We start from the raw sequence: 20,203 nt of genomic DNA, 5'->3' as shown, positions 1-20,203 counted from the left end.
ACCATGCTATCGTGCACCCTGGAACCCTTCTCGCCAACCAACTAACAGAGGATAAAATCAGCTCGAGAAGTACTCGTCGACCAATGGTCACCAAATCATTGCCCCCAAGGTGTACTATGATTACAGACGGCGGTGACCTCGTCCGCCCTAACAGTCCCTCAATAAAATTTTGAAAATGGTCAATACAGAGTCCGCCCCTTTCGTGGAAGGTCACCCTGTACCCGTATTCCCCAGCCACGTGAATCATGTCACCTGCTTTGAATACGTCCGCGGCACGCATCACGTATGAGTGGCCAACGACCCACACCACTCTTCCCTCAGCCGGTGATCTTTGACCGCTGGTCCCCAGGTGTCGGGTCAACTGCACAGTCCGCCCCGCAAAGCCTGCTCGCGAAACTGTAAACCAAACAGAAAACAAGAAGCGTGAGTGAATGACATCGGCTTCACAACATGTGCAACCGCACATACCTTTTATAACAGTTCGAGGACCAACGTCCCAATTGTTTCACCTTTTCAACACTCAGACCCCTGGCTGTAGCCTCTGTAGCAGCCCCTATCCGGAAGGAATGGGTCCCAAAATCGCTCGGGTTCAAGCCCGCTGCCGCGATTGCCATTGTTAGCACCCGCTGAAACTGAAACCTAGTCAGTGGGGTGGCGTCGGTGTGTCTCAGCAAGCTTCCCCCCCATGATGCCGCCCTTTGCGCTAAATATTCCTCCACACATTTCACCCGGCACATGGGGGACCCTAGCATGCGCTGGACAACAACACTGTCCCCGATCGCTCCCTGATCGGTTTTGGACCTGGCTATTGTGACTACCATTGTGTCACCCTTGATCTGAATGTGTTCTCGACACAGACCTCCCCCCGTATCCTGCTTGTTCCTCGCTACCAGTTCGCTTACCCGCATAGCCCCATGGAATGCTAATGCAAAAGCGGCCCGGAAAAGCACTGTCTCTGACTGGGATGAACATGTCGCAGGGAGTACGGACATTAACAGGGACAACCTTGCTAGCCCAATCGGGCGCCTCTCGTCCACTTTACGACCCTCAAGGCGTTGCCACCCACGCAGTGCCTTTTTTACGAGAAAGGACGATGTGGGGTCCTGGATGCCATGAGCCTGCGCCATGAAGGCAATGGCGGCCCGGTGCCTATTGGCTGTTGCCGCTGATCGGCCTGCCTGATGTAGTGATACCAGAAACTTCAGGACATACTCCTCCTGCCCCCAATGCTCCCCTCTAGCTGGACCCAAAAATGACCAATAGGAACGGAACGCTCCTTCGTATGCCTTCCTTGTCCTGGGTGCTAGACTTGCTCCCACGAGGTCTTGTAATCCGGGGCACCGAGTGACCAGAGAGCTCCGGGAAATGGTGCCGCCACCAAGTCCGCAGAGGGTAGATAACCTCTGAAGGCCTGCATGTGGGAACGAGAGAGTGCATCAGCCGCCTGGTTCAGTACACCAGGCACGTGTCTTGCCCTAAAGTGGACGTTTAGTCTCATACACAGTAGAACAATTTCTTTCAGTAATCTCAAAATCCACTTGCAGCGTGCTGCCTGATTATTGATACATTCAACCACGGTCATGTTATCCGACCAGAACACCACTGTGCGATCACGAAACCCATCCGGCCATGTCTTCAAGGCCACCAAAATGGGGAACAGCTCAAGAAACCCAATGTTACCTGTGAGCCCACTGTCGTGCCACCACGTCGGCCATGTTCGCGCCGACCATTGATTACCAAAGATGGCGCCAAATCCCACACTCCCCGCCGAATCGGTCCATAGCCCCAGCTCCTCGGAGGAGGCTGGTGGCTTATTCCACACGACGCGACCGTTGAAATCTGCCAGAAATGCCAACCATATGCGCATATCCTGGCGAACCTCTGCTGACAGTCGTGTGCGGTGATGCCCTTCCTTGAGGCCAACCATGGCTTGTGCAATAGAACGGGAAAAGGGGCGAGCCATCGGTATCACTCTAAGGGCAAAGTTAAGCTGGCCCACTGCTTGTTGCAACTGATGGAGAGTTACCTTTTTCTCGCAGATGCACAATTCGAGAGAAGCCTTAAATTTCATTACCTTCTCCTTGGGTAGACGGAAGCAACCCTCCACAGAGTCGAGCTCAATTCCAAGAAACTCGAGTGAAGTAGATGGCCCCACTGTCTTCCCTGGTGCCAGTGGCACGCCAAATCGTTTCATGAGATTGCAAAATTCCAGTAAAGCCTGTGCACATTCTGTGTCACCGGCTGCCCCCAGGAACAAAAAATCATCAAGGTAGTGCATAACCTGCGTAAAGACCGTAGCTCTGGTGAACGCCCATTGCAAAAAACAACTGAATTTCTCGAAATACGCACAAGAGATGGAGCAACCCATTGGCATACATTTATCCATGTAGTAGCGTCCTTGAAACACAAAACCTAACAAACGCTGATCCAGCGGGTGTACCGGGAGCAACCTGAACGCTGATTCAATATCTGATTTTGCCATCAGCGCTCCGGGCCCCAGGCGATTCAACATGGCGACGGCCTCATCGAAGGAGGCGTACCGCACCGAACAAACTCCGGGGTCAATCGCATCGTTCACCGAAAGACCCCTAGGAGCGGACAAGTTATGGATTAACCTAAACTCACCTGGGTCCTTCTTGGGGACTACTCCCAACGGTGAACAAATGAAGTTAGCAACTGGCGGATGCCCATAGGGTCCAGCAACCTGACCACGGGCCACCTCTTTTGCAATCTTAGCTTGCACTACCGCCGTATTCTGTTGAACCGACAGTTGGTTCTTACACTGTGATTCCCCCCGAAAATCCCCCGCCGGGATGCGGAAACCATATGAGAAACCGTCTCGCAACACCCCGGCGGAGACATGATCAGGGTATTCGTTCAGCCAAGGGATCATTGCCATGATGTCCACGGGAGTAGGTAGCGGTGCCCCTCGGTCGACATTAGACCTGTTTGGCTCCTCCTCTACCCCCTGTATCACCATTCTTGGCTCTGCACGAACTCTCGGGGTGTGAAGATTGTCCGCACCCCGCACACTCATGCTTGAACTTACATGCCCCTTGTGGCCTCGTGCATTTGCCTCTGTTAAAGCTCCAACAGACCCCTTTTCTACCCGAGTTCCCACTACCCCTTGGGTGTTGATCACTGCTGATGGCTGCCCGAAAGGGCGCCGCCGGATAATGGCGGGAGGGCTCCGCCCCATTCCCGCCAAGCGAAGACGACTTTGTCGTGCTCGGCATGAGCTGCTTCTGCCAAGAGATGGAGTCGAAACAATCCCACGTCAGAGATGAGTCGTGCTCCTTGGCCTTACGAAACTTATTATCATAACCTAGCCATTGATTGCCTTCATACGTCTCATAGAAATCCATTATACGTGTCTGGTAGCAAGCCAATTCAGTCAATACCTCGGGCCTACGTTCCCCCATGATCGCAGTGAACCTTGCAAACGCCCTGGCCCAATTAGCGATCATCTCATCCACCCTGAATCCCGCCATTTTTGCACGCCATACACTCGGATGCAACAAATCCTTCTGACTTTTAAGGTGCTCTATCTCATGGTGGTCGGTCAAGAGAGAAAACATGTTCACATATTTATCAGCCCAGATCAGTTCTTTCGTGGGCATCGGGATATGTTGAACCACCCTTTCCCTTCTTGAGGGTAACGGTCCCTCCCTTGCCATTGGCAACGACTGCTTACCCGAATCGGTAGCTGATCCTGCTGTGTTCCAACGCCAGACGCCGGTTGTTCCGAGGGAACCTGAGGGGAAACAAGAGGACAAGGCGCCTTCGCAGCATCTCTCGACTGCCGCAACTGCTTCATTAGTAACCTGGCCTCTTCGGCCGTGTCTCCTGGCGCCGTAGCACCCTCGGTGTTTTTGCCTAACCATGCCGCTAACTGGGCGGCCAACTCGGGAGGCATATCCTCCTCGTTAACGGGTGTAACCACAACAGGGATCGGCTGTCCCGCGTTCGGGGTCGGAACTGGGGCCTCCACTGGACTGACCGGGCTCGCCGGGGGTGACTCGGGAACTGGGGCTTCCCCCCCTGCCGCCCCATTCCTGGCCCTTTTACCTCTCCCGGCAGGGACTACTCCCGGCAATGCTGGTCCGATGACTTTCTTCGGCCTGCCCGTTTTATTCATTGTCGCCATCTGTTTTTTCATGTTCGCCATGTCTTTCACCAGCATGCGAAGCATCTGTTCGGTCCCAACCTTCTTTCCAACCTTCTTGCCAGGCATCGTTATCGGATATTCGAAACTTGCCGCTCGACGAGGTCCTGGATCCAAAGAGTCGGAGTCACTGAAAAGAGAAGCACAAAATTACAAGTTCTCAAAATTGGCTCCTTGTTCCGTCGAGGGCTCACGTGCAACAAGGAGGTGCAGCTTCCAAGCACCGGAACAAGAGGATGCTTCTTTGGATTGTTGCTCCTTTTATTCTTCCTCGGGAGGGCGTGTACCCTCCTCCGATCCGCCTACAGGGCGTGGCCAACGGTGTAGGTGTCTAGGACAACCCCTCTTGGGCGGGAAAAAGGCGCGCCCCGGCTACGCCGCTTCGGGCATACCAGCCGAGACACGCTTCCCGCCCAAAATGGTTTCCCTGGGGGGTCAGGGCACCCTACCATACGTTCGGGGGGACCGAGTGGTCGCCCCTTTCCATTACTGTCGGAAGCCCTTAAAGAACATAGATAGTGCAATCAAATGGTATTATCTAACACTAGATGTAAAGATACTCCCATTCCATGATTTAGGTATGTTTTCACAGTGCAAAAGGTGCTGCTAAAACTTACGCAAAAAACATCTGCACCTGCTCAGACTTTCCACAACTTTTCAGTCCCTTGTTAATTAGATTTCAAATTCGCCTTGCCCATTTCTGATGAAATTACTATAGGAGTCTGCGTTTGATCTCAGATTCAATTCCCGGCATGTCCACTTCACCTTTCATCTTCCTGAGACTGATACAATGAGTGTCATTGAATTAGTAACAGTAAACATCTGCTATTCTGAGCCAAACTACACCAACCTGTGAATTCACATTTTAAAAATCCATGTAAAGATATAGGAAATAACAAGTTAATATGGGCTAAATAGTAGTAGTTGTATTATTTCTAATTTTATTCTAATTCTTAGTATTACTACTACTGCTACTATTACTAGTTTGTAGAATTACAGGGCCCTTGCAGTGTGGGGAATAACAAACTCGTAGTTTCTTCTGTGCAGCGCCCCTTCAAGAGACCGACAGGATGTTGAGATACAGATTGATTTGCCAACATTCATCCCCTTTGTTTAATACACTGTCCATATCTTGTGTGCTTGTAACACGCGTGCAGATAGGCTATTAGAGGTCCAGAACATATATCTTTATGGCATTTCATTGTACTTGCTGACATTTTTATTACACTTCTGAAATTATAGAAGCACAGGTAATGTAATTTCCTGAACGTATTATGCACACACAGTAAACAGAAATAAATGCAGTACATATTTCTGCGTCGTACCTGCTGCTTCCAAAGGCTGATCACTTTGTGGAGCACTTCTTTTTCTTTTCCTTGGCTAGGACTAGTGATCAGCACGTCAACATCATGTCCTGTTTTCTTTCCTCTAAGAAGTGCAACATAAAAATTAAACATGTAAATAGAAGTGATCGTTTATAATGGTATAGTGATCTCTATGTAACTATTATCTTTTTATCCATCCATCTCTCCGTCTGTCGAACTGTCTATTTATTTTAAAATATACACTTTGAGTTTACTTACATCTCATGCTATACTCTGAAATGTAAGCACAAGACCAGCCAGTTATGCTATGGATTACTTTTCTGACAATACCTGATGAAATCACAGCTAGGCCCTGGCGAAATGTAAACTACTTCTGCATAATTTGCGTAATTTCCGGAATGTTGTGTTATGATTACTGAGCTAAAGTCCCAAATTAATGCCGTGTCGCACTCTTATGCCGTATTTGCATCAAAATAATTGCACAGATGAACGGATTTGCAAACAAACAGAACTCAAGCAGATGTTATTGATGGTACTTGATTTTTTCGCTATATTTTTTTAATGCAAACTCGTCTTTGTGTACAAAATGGATGAGAGGGCGTAAATGCAGGATTTGCGTTCCACATAATTATTCTAAATGTTGTGCAATTTTTGGGAAATGTCCTGTAATCAAACAAAAGCAATTTACACAAATTTCACACATCCCTGTAACAGCAAAACAGATATTGCAGCAACTGAACACTTTACAATGCCTGTGTATTGCTCATATTCTTTAAAAGAGAACTGAGAAGAAACAACAAAGGTGGCTGTAAGAGAATATTGTTATAAGACCGAAGTAGGTAAACTCAAAAAAGTAAAATAATATGAAAGAGTACAAGTGTATCCTGGATTTTTTTTACTAGGCACATGCTAGTACTATCAGCTTTATTGTTTGATTTACAAATCATAAGACTGAGGCAAGAGAAATCGCACCTGTCACATATAGTGAATTTATGTCAGATTCGTCTGGTGCCCAAGATCTGGAAGAATAGACTTCTAATCTTCCTCACAGTAGCAATGCCCAATATAACAGTTACTTAAGAATGATCAGTATACACAATTTATCACTTATAGCTATATGATGTATATCTATTGAGACACAGGGTGTATAAACTCTATTCATGTGTTTCTTTCTTTCAGAGGAGTTTCTTTATTCAAATCTTCATAAAAAGAATTTCCACAATGTAGCCAATGCGTTTCGTCGCCTACGAGAGACTTCTTCAGGGCCCTAGCTCACTGAATTTTATTAGGAAAACATTCTGCACTCCATTAACCTTCTCCAGGATTTAAGGGCCAGATGTATGACCCTATTTTGCGTGCGCAGCGGGGTTTGCGACCCGTTTGTGCATGCAATATCTAATAGGGCCATGTGCAATCCCCATTTAGCGAGTCACAATTTTTTTGTGACTCGCTAAATAGGAATTGCGAATTGCTATTAGGAAGGGGCTTTCCAAGGTTGTCCCTTCCTAATGGCGATTCAGAGGCCTATGTAAGAATGTTTTGCAATTGCGGTCGCAAAGCAGTCACAATTTACCGCCCTCTTCAAGAGGGTGGTAAAGCACTAGCAAATGGAAAGGGGTCCCCAGGGGACCCATTGCGAATGGAGGAGAAAATAGTTTTTTAGGGGCAGGCAGTGGTCCCAGGGACCACTACCTGCCCTTAAAAAATTAAATGAAAACGTTAAATTTTTTTTTTTTAAAGCATCCCATTTTCCTTTGAGGAAAACGGGCTGCATTTTTAAAAAAACAGCTTTATTTAAAAGCAGTCGCAGACATGGAGGTCTGCTGAGCCCCGCAGGCCACCATACCTAGGAGAGCCAGCCATTCCTAATAGAGTCACAAATTGCAAGTGCCTTATTAATATGCACGAGGAATGCAATTTGCGAGACATTAGGAATCGCTAACAGTGTCTCAGACACTGTTGTACATGGCATTTAGTGAGTCGCAAACTGCGATTCACAATTGAGCACAATTTGCGAGTCGCTAAATTAAATCTGGCCCTAAGTCTCCAAGTCAATGCAGCCAAATTAAATCTCCTTCATGATCAATGTACTGAATACTGTGAAGAAGTGTTGCAATCAAGATGCCTAATTTCGCCTCCCTCCGGAGTGCATGCACTGTTTGAAGGCAGGATTTCCATTTCATATACTTATGCAAAATTTCTGTGTAATTTTATGGAAATTTCCTGTAATTACACAAAACCAATTTACACAAACTTCACACATCCCTGTAACAGCAATAAAGATATTGCAATATTTGAACACATTACACTGCCCGTGCATTGCTCATATTCTTTAAAAGAGAAATAAGAAGAAATAACAAATGTGTCTGAAAGGGAATATTGCAGTAATACCGAAATAGGTAAACTGAAAAAGGTAAAATAATATGAACGAGTAAAAAGTGTATCCTGGATTGTTTTTATACTAGGCACACGCTAGTACTATCAGCTTTATTTCTCAGCCTGGAAGAACAGCCCATACAATAAACAACTCAGAGATCAAACATGAAATTTGACTAAACAACATGTAACAATAATTGCATCCCTGTACATTTGAAAGAGTCCCCCCATATAAATCCGCACATGTTTAAAAATAGTCAGCCAATTAAGTACTGGTGTCACTAAAATTCTGCCAGATATTTGAGGCATAAAGGACTACCTGGCCACAGTGCCATCTACCCGGCTTGCAAGCCACAATTTAAAAAACATAATAAGTACTGAGTTGGGATAGGACATAGGGAATTTGGGGGTTATATTATCAAGGACCGGTGTTAAAATTATCGCCGTTTTATCGGCAGGAAACTGCCGATAAAACAGCAATAATGGGCTTGATAATACGCTCTTGTTAATTCCCATAGAAGCTCATGTTCTGGTGTTAACATGGGCTTCTATGGGAATTAACAAGAGCGCATTATCAAGCCCATTGTCGCTGTTTTATCAGCAGTTTCCTGCCGATAAAACGGCGATAATTTTAACACCGGTCCTTGATATTATGCCCCTTGGTTCTACTAAAGTGCAAGTGCTATTGGTTGCAGTTGGCAAAAAAACTTGTAAAAGCATTGACCAGGTCTTCAAAATAGAAATATCCCACCGCATGACATCAGTGCATCAAGATGTAAACCAAAAAATAATAGCAACTGCATAATAGAACTTACACAATGAAACAACTTGGCCAGTAGAAACAGGACTCTTATTATATACCAAGATCTCACGGTTGGCTGTGGCTAGAGGTCTTGAAGATTGAAGATTTGTTCAGAGTCTGTATGCAGAGACTGAGCCAAAGCATACTTGTAACATATAATGCTGTTAATGATGAAAATAGGGTGGTGGTAAGATCTTCTAGCCTTCAGAGTAAAAGAACAAATCAGCATAAATGTCCATCCCCCAAACTCTCGACTGCAGGTGGGTGGGCCCCTATTGCCGTTTCCCATGTACTAGTAAAATGTTTCACTAGCAAAATACTTAGTCCAATCAAGATATAAAGATTGTGTTCACATTCACATTTATGAAAAGTTCTGAAGAACTGAAGGTAAGCTACCATTTTCTCTTTCAGATGATTGAGAATATAATCACGCTCGCATCTTCTCTTTTTCCAGCTCCCCACTAGCTACTGCAAGCTCTCAGGTTTATACGAAAATTCCAGCCAGCCCATAGTGCCGTGTGATGGCCAAATGATTGTACAAGGGTAGTTTGGCTGACTTGTCATAAGGCCAAAGTTCTTGCATAGTTCCTCACCTCAGGTTTTCTCCAAATTCTTATCCAATATAGGAGGGGTTGTAGTGCCACATGCTGCTCGACAGATTTTAATCCCAGCTCCAGCCTTAATGCATCCATTGGAGTCCCTGTGCCAAAATAGAGAGTCCAGTATCCAGGACTTAAATTTAAATTAGACTCTGACTTTAACATCTATAGTGAATATTTAAAAATTAAATAGCGTTAAAATGATATTGTTCTCTGTAACCATACAAAAAATGTCACAACAGGAGTATGAAGGGGGCAGAGTGATGAAAAAAGGCTTAAGGAGATTTTTCGCACACTAAAGATGGGAAGCACTGCATGCAAAGAAGTACTCCTAAGAGTGTAAAATCAGTAAATCTACTAGGACAACATCTGTATTGGTAATATAATTTAAGGATATAAAATAAAACAAAATATCGAAAAAAAAGTCGAAAGAACCAGTGGCAGAGGAAGTCAGAATGCTACAGAATCCTACAGATGGTCACACTTGATAAGAGCTTGATTGATACTGCCTACTTTAAACACACTGAGTTAAAGACTTTTTCGGTGTGTAAAATATTCGCTCCATCTGCCATATTATGGTGTTCCATCAATCTACATCTCTTTGCAATATTCCCAACCTACAGAGGGCATTTCAGGACAGCTATTCAAGGTGTTTGCATGACTCCCGAATTACGACCCTTGGTCAGCTTTACAATAATGGGCTTCTTTCAACATTTCAGGAAACAAGCAAGGCATATCCACCTCCTAAACTTGGACCATTTTGCTACTTGCAATTAACAAAATTCTTTTTGCACATTTCCTCTAATGAAATCAGTTTAAGTTACAATAAGTTTTTATAAAAAATTCATTAAGGTCACCAAATGCGGTTACATTGCATTTTTATTCAGTGATGATGAGCTTGAAGAAACCGACCAATAGATCTGCGACCTTGCCTGCTAGTAGGGCTCGTAATTTACAAACGAACATCTCCATCACTGATGTAAAGTGTACAAACATGCTCGCCCAAAGTGTTTTGAAAGTTTCTAGGCTAACGACTCATTCCCTCAAAATGCTCTATGACCTATATTATATACCTAACAAGTTGTACAAATGGGGTTTGAGGATTACTTCTGAATGCTTTCGTTGCTGTCTGCTCAACACCGACACTGTTCATATCTTTGCCTCAAGTGATCGAATTGTCCCATACTGGAATAGGGTAATTGACATGATGAGCAAGCGTGTAAAGTTACACGTAAGGTATGACCCTAGAGTAGTATTACTGGACACGGGTCTAATATTCCTTCGGAAAAGGCTTTGGTTTTCTTCTTTGCCGTAACCATGGCAAGAGTGGCAATCGCTTGGGCCTGCTTTCGCGTGAGGCTCTGAAGATCATGGCCTGGTTGCAGGAGTTTGTGTTTCTCTGCGGGCTGGAAAGGGCGATCATTGAAATATATCCCAGGCGCAATCGATTAAGGAAGATTTGGTAACCAGTAAGACAGGGCCGAACCGATCTCACACCTGGTTATGCCCTGGATGTATGACAGGGATATAACAGATTGGTTTCGTTAACTCTTTTATGAAGTTTCTATGTCTTTGATGAATTCTGATCTTGAAATCCTGCGCACTCTTGTCAATATTATTGTAGTAATCAACATAGCTGAGTACATCTCTGTAACATGTCGACTGCTGTATTAATTTACTATATTCTTTTCCAATAAAAAAATGATAAAAAAAAGAGAGCTACAGCATAATCATCATTATGCCGTTCTTCCTTGCCTCTAGGCAAAATTTACGAACGGTTCTTCCTGCTGCTTAGGTGTGTCAGTGGTAGCAGCTAGTTAGCACCAGCATTCATGGATCAGATCTTGCTTTTTACCATCGGATATTAACCCGAGTTAGAGAAAGAAAGGCAGAAAAGTGAGAAAGAAAGAGGAAAGGAAAGATAGGAAAACAGTTACAAAGGAAAACAGCAGTTATGGAATATAAGCATCAAAGGTGAGACAAAGAAACTGATGATGTAGGATTGAACAAAGAGTCAAAAGGAGTAATCAACACGAAACTTTATTAGTATTTGGCAATCCTACTGCTGGACCTGGCCCTTTTTGCAGGTTTATCCCCTGACTTTTTGCCTTTTGCTTCCTATTTTTCTAACTTTTTTTGCTGGCTTTAGGACTCTGGGCACTTTACCACTGCTGATTAGTGCTAATGTGCATATGCTCTCTGTGCAAATTGTGATTATGATTGGTCATCCATGATTGGCATATTTGATTTGACTGGTAAGTCCTTAGTAAAGTGCACTATGTGTGCCCAGAACCTGTAAATCAAATACTACTAGTGGGGCTGCAGCAGTGGTTGTGCAACCTACATGGGTAGCCCTGTAAACGTGCCTCAGGAATCCCATTGCAGTGTCTGAGAGGGCAGTTTTAAGCTGCCATGTCGACCTGTCAAGTGCACCCACTTGCCAAAAACCTTCCCTTATACTACATGCAAGGTACTGCTAAAGTAGGCCCTATACCCCCATGGGCAGGGTGCAGTGTAGGACATGTGCTGGTGTGTTTTACATAAACTGATAGTGAAATACTGTCACTTTCGCTTTTCAGTATTGAAAGGACTGTCTTCCCTATAGGCTATCATTGGAGCTGCCTTGTAACATCTACATGTGTAACTTTCAATAGGGGGCAGTTAGAGATTTGGAGCTTAGGTTCCCTGAACTCAGAAGTTAAAAATACATCTTTTAGTGAAGATGGTTTTTAAATTGTGTGTTTTGAAAATGCCACTTTCAGAAAGTAGAAGGACAGAACAGGGGAACCCTACTCACTGAGGAACCAGGGTAATTAGTTATATAGGAAAAACAATGGTTCCTGTGGAATAATACAACCTATTTATGTAATAATGTGCACAATTGTGATAAGGAGGGTTTGAGTAAGGTCAGAAGGGGAAGAAACTACAAAGACTGATGATTTAGTATGACAACATTTATAAGTTTTCAAAGGAGAGAAAAAGATATATACATTGTTCCAAATCTATTGAAAAACATTTGTGCATAATGTCGAAAGTGAGAAAGGGAACCTAAAACATAAATGAGAGTGTGATGATTAAATACAAGGTTTCCACAATTTCATACAAGTCAATTGTCATTATCAATTATATGTGAACAGCAGCTATATACAGTGATATGCACTGAGTAATGGTTCGCTTCTTCTGTGTGTTGATGGCGTTTCGACCCTCTAATCAGTGTGGGTCTCTTCAGGACTGAATGATGTAGGGATGTCTGATAGTATAATGGTGCAGCCTCGTGAAAATGGTGTGCCACACGTGAAAAAATGATGAAAGGAAGTAGCTACTCACAGATGTTGTCACAAGGACAAGGACACACTGATTCTGAATTCTATGTGAGGGGCGGAGGCTTCTGATTAGGCTGTCACTTTCTCCCTTTATTGTACTCCAGCAGCCATTAAAAGTATAAACATTCAATCTAAACTACATTTCCCTTGAACACCAGGGAAAATGGAAACAAAAAAATGTCCCATCAGTAACTGTCCAATCCCAAGCCAGGGCTCCTCATATCCTCCTCTGTTGGCCCTCTATCCTCCTCTTTCTTCGCTGCTCCAGCAGCATACAGATAAGTGTTTTTGCCTTCTTGATTCTGACTGACTGTGTTCTAACTGCGATTCCATTTGTTAACGCTGTGCAGTGTCGCGCTTGTTAGCACGTGTGTGTTTACCTTTTCAAGGTTAAGCTTGACTCGGTTCGTCGACCGCGGGAGCGTTTCTCCGCTCCTTTCGCGGTTTCTGTCTGTGAGGCTCGTGCGCGGGCGGCCTGCCGCCGCTAGGGGACCCCGCGCCCTTTCGCTGCTGCTCTTCGGAGCTTTAGCCCCCGGTGTGCGCAAGTCGTTGAGTTCCGCTTTTGCAGTTCCGACGGTGGGAGCGGCTCATTTTGACTCGCGCGCCACGGGGGAAGTCATTACTGAGCCTTTTTGTGTTTTTGGGAAGCGTTTGAGGCCAATTAGCTTATCAGAGCCCCTGCCTTGAGCCTGAACACCCGCGCAGTGGGTAAGACAGATTGGTGTGAGAGAAGGGACCGGCCCAGGCAGGTTTAACGTCACTGTGCCATATAGGTGGAGGCTGTTGGGTCCCAGTGTGTTTACATAATCCCGCTAAGTGTGGGTTGAATATTTAAGGGTCCGGCCCTATCATACCCCCTTCAGCTGGCAGCTAATCAGTGATAATATGGAGTATGAAGAGTATTATGAGGAGGAGGAGGAACAGGTCATGTACCTACCGGTTGATGACCACTTTTGCCAGGTTATGGATTCCTCCATACTGAAAGCTGTGTCACGGGTGGTTGCGCCACTGGAGAAGAAAATTGATCAGCTTCAAGCACAATGCCAACCCCTCAGCCAGAGGGAAGACCTTTCGGGACAAGTGAATTCCCTACCTCCAGGCCAACCATCTACGAGCGCGATAGATCCTAAGCGGAAGCGCTCGGTGGACGCGGGGGAAGATTCAGATGCCTTTTCGCGTTTAAAGAAGGCGTTCCTGGATGCGAAAACCTCTGAATCTCCTACAAACCCGGAGGGGGCGCAGACTGGAGACTGTGGGGTTCCCAAGGATGTGCCTCTACCAACTCGGATGAATCCCCCCAGACCTCGGATGGGATGGTGAACCAGAGCGCTCGTGGCTCCCCCCCATCCCGTTCAGGCGTCGTCCTCAGATCCCAGCACGGACATGCTTAATCCGGACGAGTTGCTCCACCCACGCTTGTCGCAATGGGTTCCTGCTCCCAAGGTAGTAGCCTATATGGCGGGCAGGATTCGTAAGCCTTTAGATTAGGAGGTGCGTAGTTGCCTGCGGGCAGAGTGCCCGCACCCTACCTAAGAAGGCAAGGTCACGGTTACCCCGGAGATTTACCCCAAGATGTCCACCTTTCTAACCAAGTTCGTGAAAGACCCAAGAAAGGCATAGATCGCTCTTGGAGGGCGTGCCAAGATAAACTCTTGGACACGGCGGGGCCTTTGGCTAAGATTCTGGACATGGCCGAAGACGCCAAGGCATCAGGCTCTCTAATTTCCCCAGACACGCTCTCAGGTTGGGCGTAAAGGGCAATTATTTTCCTCGGGAATGCTAATGTGGTGATTTCCACAGAGCAAAGGAGGTCCATTCTAATTAAAATCGATCCCAAGTTAGGGGAACTGGCTACGTCTGAGGCAGGCCCAATGGCAGAGGGTAATCTCTTTGGAGACCAGTTTGTCAAGGAATTAGGCAAGTTTGTGAATACGTTCAATTCCCTTGACATGGCCCAGATGTCAGTTAAACGTATTTTCACCCCCCGTGTTTTTGGAGCAAATGGTCGTGGAATCGACCAGCATGCCCTATAACAGAGGCTCCTACAAGCAGGGCGACTCCCAAAGGGGTCAGTACCAGAATCCCGACAAGTTCGGAAATTTCTAACAGACCAGAGGTTACCCCCGCCGCCGTGGTGGAAGAGGCAGAGGAGACGACGGCTACAATAATCAAAGAGGTGAGGGTTCAGAATGCGAGGGGTGTGAGATTAAGGGGCAGACTTCAGTGTTTTCTTCAAGCCTGGTCTTTGCTTACCTCCGACGCCTGGGTCTTACAGACTGTCAGAGGGTTCCAAATAGAATACTGGGAGCTTCCCAGGCAGGGTTTTCACCCCAGACCTATAGCCTTCACAGCGGCCCAGTGTACTCTAATAGACAAAGAGGTCGCAGGCCTTCTCCAGAAAGGGGCCATTGTGCGGTCTGATCTACACCCTCAGGGGTTCCTCAACAATATTTTTCTCGTGGAGAAACAGGACGGAGGCTATCGTCCTGTGATAAACCTCAAGGAGTTCAACGGGTGGCTTATATACCGCTATTTCAAGATGGAGGGTATTCACCTCCTGCGGGACCTGATTCAGGAAGGGGATTGGATGGTCCGGTTGGACCTAAAAGATGCTTACCTCACAATCCCTATTTTCGCCCCACACAGACGCTTTCTTCAGTTTCAGTGGGGCCGGCAGGTCCACGAGTTTACCTCCCTTCCTTTCGGACTGTCCTCCGCTCCGTGGTGTTTTACCAAGGTGATGAAGCCGGTGGTGGAGAGCCTCCACTCGGAGGGCATCCAATTAATAATTTATCTAGACGACATGCTCCTCCTGAATCAATGTCCGCGGAGGTTGCTGGTCCACCTTCAGAGGGCGGTATGCCTTCTGAAGTCCCTGGGGTTCATCATCAACGAGGGCAAGTCAGACCTTCGACCATTTCAGAGGATGCAATTCCTAGGGTTTATGATAGACTCGATGGAGGCCACCTCGTCTCTTCCTTCTCGCAAATTATCCAAGATCAAACACAAGTTGAGACGAACTCTGGCGCGACCTACGATTTTTTTACGTCACCTGGCCAGGGTGGTAGGTCTTCTGTCGTCATCCATCCAAGCGATATTCCCTGGTCCTCTGCACTACCGGGCCCTTCAGCGCCTCAAGGCTTTTCACCTTTGCAAGGGTCTCACCTACTCTCAAGTCATTCCCCTCACGGAGGAGGCGAGAACGGAACTACGGTGGTGGATCGAGCATATGGAAGCTTGGAACGGTCGGGTGATCTTTGGGTCCAAGCCAGATTTGATAATAGAGTCCGACGCCAGTGGCACGGGCTGGGGAGCGCGTTGGGGGCGCAGTTTCTACCGGGGGAATATGGTCATCCGCAGAAAAGACCCTTCGCATCAACTGCCTGGAGCTGATGGCGGGTTCGTTTGCGGTGAAGTGCTGGATGAAGGACAATGGACAATGTGGCGGCGGTGCGCTACATTAACCATCTCGGGGGAAACCGGTCCAGGGCATTGTCCGATCTAGCCCGCAATCTATAGGAGTACTGCCTGTCCAACAGGATATCCCTATCGGCGGAACACCTTCCCGGGTCATCCAATCAGGTGGCAGACTGGTGGTCTCGTCACTGGAAGGACACCAGCCTATGGCAGCTTCATCCCAAGGTGTTCGGGGCAATCCAGACCAGATGGGGTCCGTTTTCGGTGGACCTTTTTGCATCTTGTCTGGACGCCCAGCTGAAGCGCTATTGCAGTTGGCGCCCGGACCCGGACGCAGTGGCAGTAGATGCTTTCCTGCAGGACTGGAGCAAGGAGAGGGATTATGCATTTCCCCCCTTTGCGATGATCATGAGAGTGTCAACCCAAGTGAGGAGACAGCAGGCGGATCTGGTGCTGGTCACCCCGACGTGGAGATCGCAAGCCTGGTTTCCAGTTCTGATGGAACTTTCCTGGGATTTTCCAATCCCTCTACCCCTCGATCACGATCTCCTCAAGGATCCTCAAGGGAATCCCCACCACCTTCTGACCATGGGCAATCTGCGTCTGATGGCCTGGCGGGTTACAGGCAACGCTGGAAAGTGCCGGGACTTTCGGAGGACGCTGCCAAGCTGCTGGCAAAATCCTGGACGGACAGTACCAACAAGAGGTATCGGTCAGCCTGGTCTCGGTGGAGTAGTTGGTGTCTGCGAAAACAAGTTGATCCCATGGGGGGCGGACATTGTCCATGTCCTTAACTTCTTAGCCTCACTGGCAAGTGAAGGTTTAGCATACAGGTCAATAAATACCTTTCGGTCGCCATCTGGGCAGGCCATGCTCCTCTGGATAATCACCCGATTGGGGAACATCCTCTGGTATGCAAACTGTTGCGGGGTGTTAGGTTATCAGTTCCTCTGGAGCCCCGCTACTCAGTTTTGTGGGATGTAAACAAAGTCCTTAACTTGTTCCGAGAGTGGCCCTCTAACAAATATTTATCGAGGAAGCAGATTTCAGCTAAGCTGGCGATGTTGCTATGTCTCATCTCTTGTCGCAGGGTCTCGGATGTGAGGGCCTTAGACCTTACAGGACGTGTCTTTACTCCGGAGGGAGTCACTTTCCACATTTCTAGACGTACCAAGGGCGATTCGCCTTCTATTTCATATCCTGCATTCCCGGATGTTCCTAAGCTATGTGTGGTTAGAGCACTTAAGGCCTATGAAGTGGCAACGATAGATATACGCCCACAGGGTGTAAAGCAATTGTTCATTGCTCTTACGAAACCATACAGGGCGGTCTCGTCCCCTACTATTGCGAGATGGGTACGCTGGGTTATGCAGGACGCTGGCATAGATATCTCCCGTTTTGGGGCTCATTCTGTGAGAGGTGTGATGGCATCTAAAGCTTTTGCCATGGGGGCTCATCTGGAGGACATTCTGAAAGCCACAGACTGGTCCACCTTCAAGAGATTTTACTTTAAGCCAGTAGTGTTGCTGGCTTCGTTGGTGGTGGATAAGCTTTGAACTAGCCTAATCAGAAGCCTCCGCCCCCGACATAGAATACAAAATTTCCTAGCTAACGTGCAGGAAAGTTTCAATTCTCTTAAGGAGGCGGAGGCGAGGATTAGCCCACCCGGTCTTCATTTGAACCCTCCCAGAATCTCTGCGTTGTGGCGGTAAGTAAACTCTTTATGATGAAGTGTTCAAATGTGTCCTGTTGCAGACAATGTTATTTTCTTTGTCATTGACTTGTCCAGTAGTGCTAATTGAGTTTTACAGGAGTTATTTTCCTTTTGGCTTAATTAGTGTATTTATGCCGTGGTTTCTGATGCTGGCAAGCAGGAATAACGAGCAAATGACTGTGGAAGGGTCGCAGGAAGAAAGAGGAGGATAGAGGGCCAACAGAAGAGGATATGAGGAGCCCTGGCTAGGGATTGGACAGTTACTGATGGGAAATTTTTTGTTTCCATTTTCCCTGGTGTTCATGGGAAATGTAGTTTAGATGTGAATGTTTATACTTTTAATGGCTGCTGGAGTACAATAAAGGGAGAAAGTGACAGCCTAATCCTCGCCTCCACCTCCTTAATAGAATTGAAACTTTCCTGCACGTTAGCTAGGAAATTTTGTATTCAGCAGGCATCTGATGGTCCACAGTCTAAATCTATTTATTAAAGACTGTCTATGTCTATGTAGGGATATTTATAAAGTGCAACTGCTACTCCAAGGACTGTCATGGTGCTGATTGCTAAAGAGTGTCATCAGGGGCAACAAGGAGCTATGGGCTGGAAAAAAGCCAAGATTTCAGCTGCTTCCGAAACACGGGTGTTGACTTGATGCTTCTAAGGGTCAGCAGCAGTTTGTTCCAAAGGGATGGGCCCAGAAAGGAGAAGGCCTTTCCCCCTGACCGAGCCTTCTTGATACGTGGGGTACTGGCCGGGAAGTGATTCGCAGAGCGGAGAATTCTCTGTGGGGCATAGAACAAAATCCTGTTTTTTAAGTAGCCTGGTCACAAGCAGCATCTTAAAGATAATCCTTTTCATTATTGGCAGCCAATGAAGACTCCTAAGATAGCTTGACACATGAGCATCATGGGAAAGCCCAAAAATAGTTCGTACCACTGCATTCTGGAATAGCTGAAGCCTATCAATCAGGTACTTAGGCATGCATGAGTAAAGACCATTCTCATAGTCAAGACGTGAGAAGATCAGGGCTTGAATCACTTGTTGTCTGGCCGCCAAGGACAATAGTAACAGAAACTTCTGAAAGAGTTGCAGGAGGGCAAAGCAGGTGCCCACTGCCAAGTTTAGTTGGGTATGAAATAGCAATTGACTCTCAAATTTAAAGCCCAAGTTTTTCACCACCTGATTTTTGATGAAGGGGGGGGGGGGGCGTCCGATGGCCAGAAAGACTGCAAGGGTGTCTCCACATCTGAACAAAAATAAAGCAGCTCAGTCTTCACGCATTACATTTAAGTTGGTTCACGGACACCCAAATACTGCTGAAAGTAAATTACGAATGTCCTTGCCTGGGCAGGACTTGTTGTTCTTCCATTAGAACAGCAGCTGGGTGTCATCTGCATAAGACGCATTTTTTGCCCCTAAGGATTATGCCATAGTAGCCAACGGCGTGAGATAAATATTGAACAAAGTCAGGCTCATGGCAGAGCCCTGAGGAACACCAACATTCAGCTTAGGGAATTGGCCGAGTAGGGGTGGCACCATACCTCTTTACCCCTCCCTTCATGGATGGATGCTAGCCATTTCCAGGCCTGCCTTCAACACCTATTGAGTGGCGATGGGCCTGGAGAATATGGTGAGAGATCGTATTGAAAGCAGCAAATAGCTCTAACAGGTCCAGCAACGCCCTGTCACCCATTTCCAGACCAAGTCGGAGGGATTCAACAACCTTCAACAGTACTGTTTTGGTGCTATGATTAGGGCAAAAGCCCAATTGGCTGGTATATAGTAGGCAATTCCTGTCAAGGTATGATGATATCTGATGGTTCACATGCTTCTCTAGAACTTTAGAGAAAGCGGGGTAGAGGTAAATTGGCCTGTAGTTGGATGGGTCAGAGGGTCTACCTGTTTTTTTTTTAAGCAGCAGGATAACCTTCACTTGATCCATTTTGTAGGTACAGTGGCTGACGAGAGAGAGGTATTCAGTAGCTGATTCACCAGTGGGATAATAGCCTCTGCCCTGGAGCAAGAATAAAAGAGGGGCAGGGTCCAACGGGAAACCTGATTTGAGGCATTTTAAGGCATGCAGGGAATCATCCAGGGTGATAGGAAAGAAAAAGTTCAGAGAGCAAACTTCATCATTGATGATTGGATCATGGGCAGGCTCTTCCTGGTTTCCTATCACATTTAGGGCTACAGCGTCAGTGCCAGATTTCAGTATATAATCTTCCGCACTGGGAGGTGGGATGCTTGCCTGAATAATGTACATTTTTTCTCGGAAGAACAAGGCAAGTGTCTCACACCATTCCCTTGATGGAATTTTCTGATTAGAGTCTACTTCGTGAGAGGAAAAAGATATAACAAATTTAGTGATTTCTCTGTAGTGGTTTCCCACTTTTTAAATTGTGGACTCAAAGTAGGCTTTTTTGGCTATTTTGATTTCTTTATAGTACTTCCCTAATTCTGCTTTATAAGTAGCTTTTGCTTT

General features: G+C 46.5%; 1 protein-coding gene across 2 annotated transcripts in view; it reads right to left on the bottom strand.

Annotated features, from left to right (window-relative positions):
- The window catches only part of DNTT (DNA nucleotidylexotransferase), a 1,394,583-nt gene that overhangs the window by 305,535 nt on the left and 1,068,845 nt on the right, over positions 1-20,203 (bottom strand). For both annotated transcript variants that reach the window (XM_086922528.1, XM_086922529.1), the window contains exon 8: positions 5,491-5,593. In XM_086922528.1, the coding sequence (XP_086778654.1) occupies positions 5,491-5,593 (103 nt within the window). The remainder of the gene's footprint in view (positions 1-5,490; positions 5,594-20,203) is intronic.

The sequence above is a fragment of the Lissotriton vulgaris genome, chromosome 5 (genome assembly GCF_964263255.1).
Source record: "Lissotriton vulgaris chromosome 5, aLisVul1.2, whole genome shotgun sequence".
In the NCBI taxonomy this organism is placed as follows: Eukaryota; Metazoa; Chordata; class Amphibia; order Caudata; family Salamandridae; genus Lissotriton; species Lissotriton vulgaris.
Note: the sequence above shows the minus strand (reverse complement) of the source record. Positions and strands in the feature narration are given on the sequence as shown.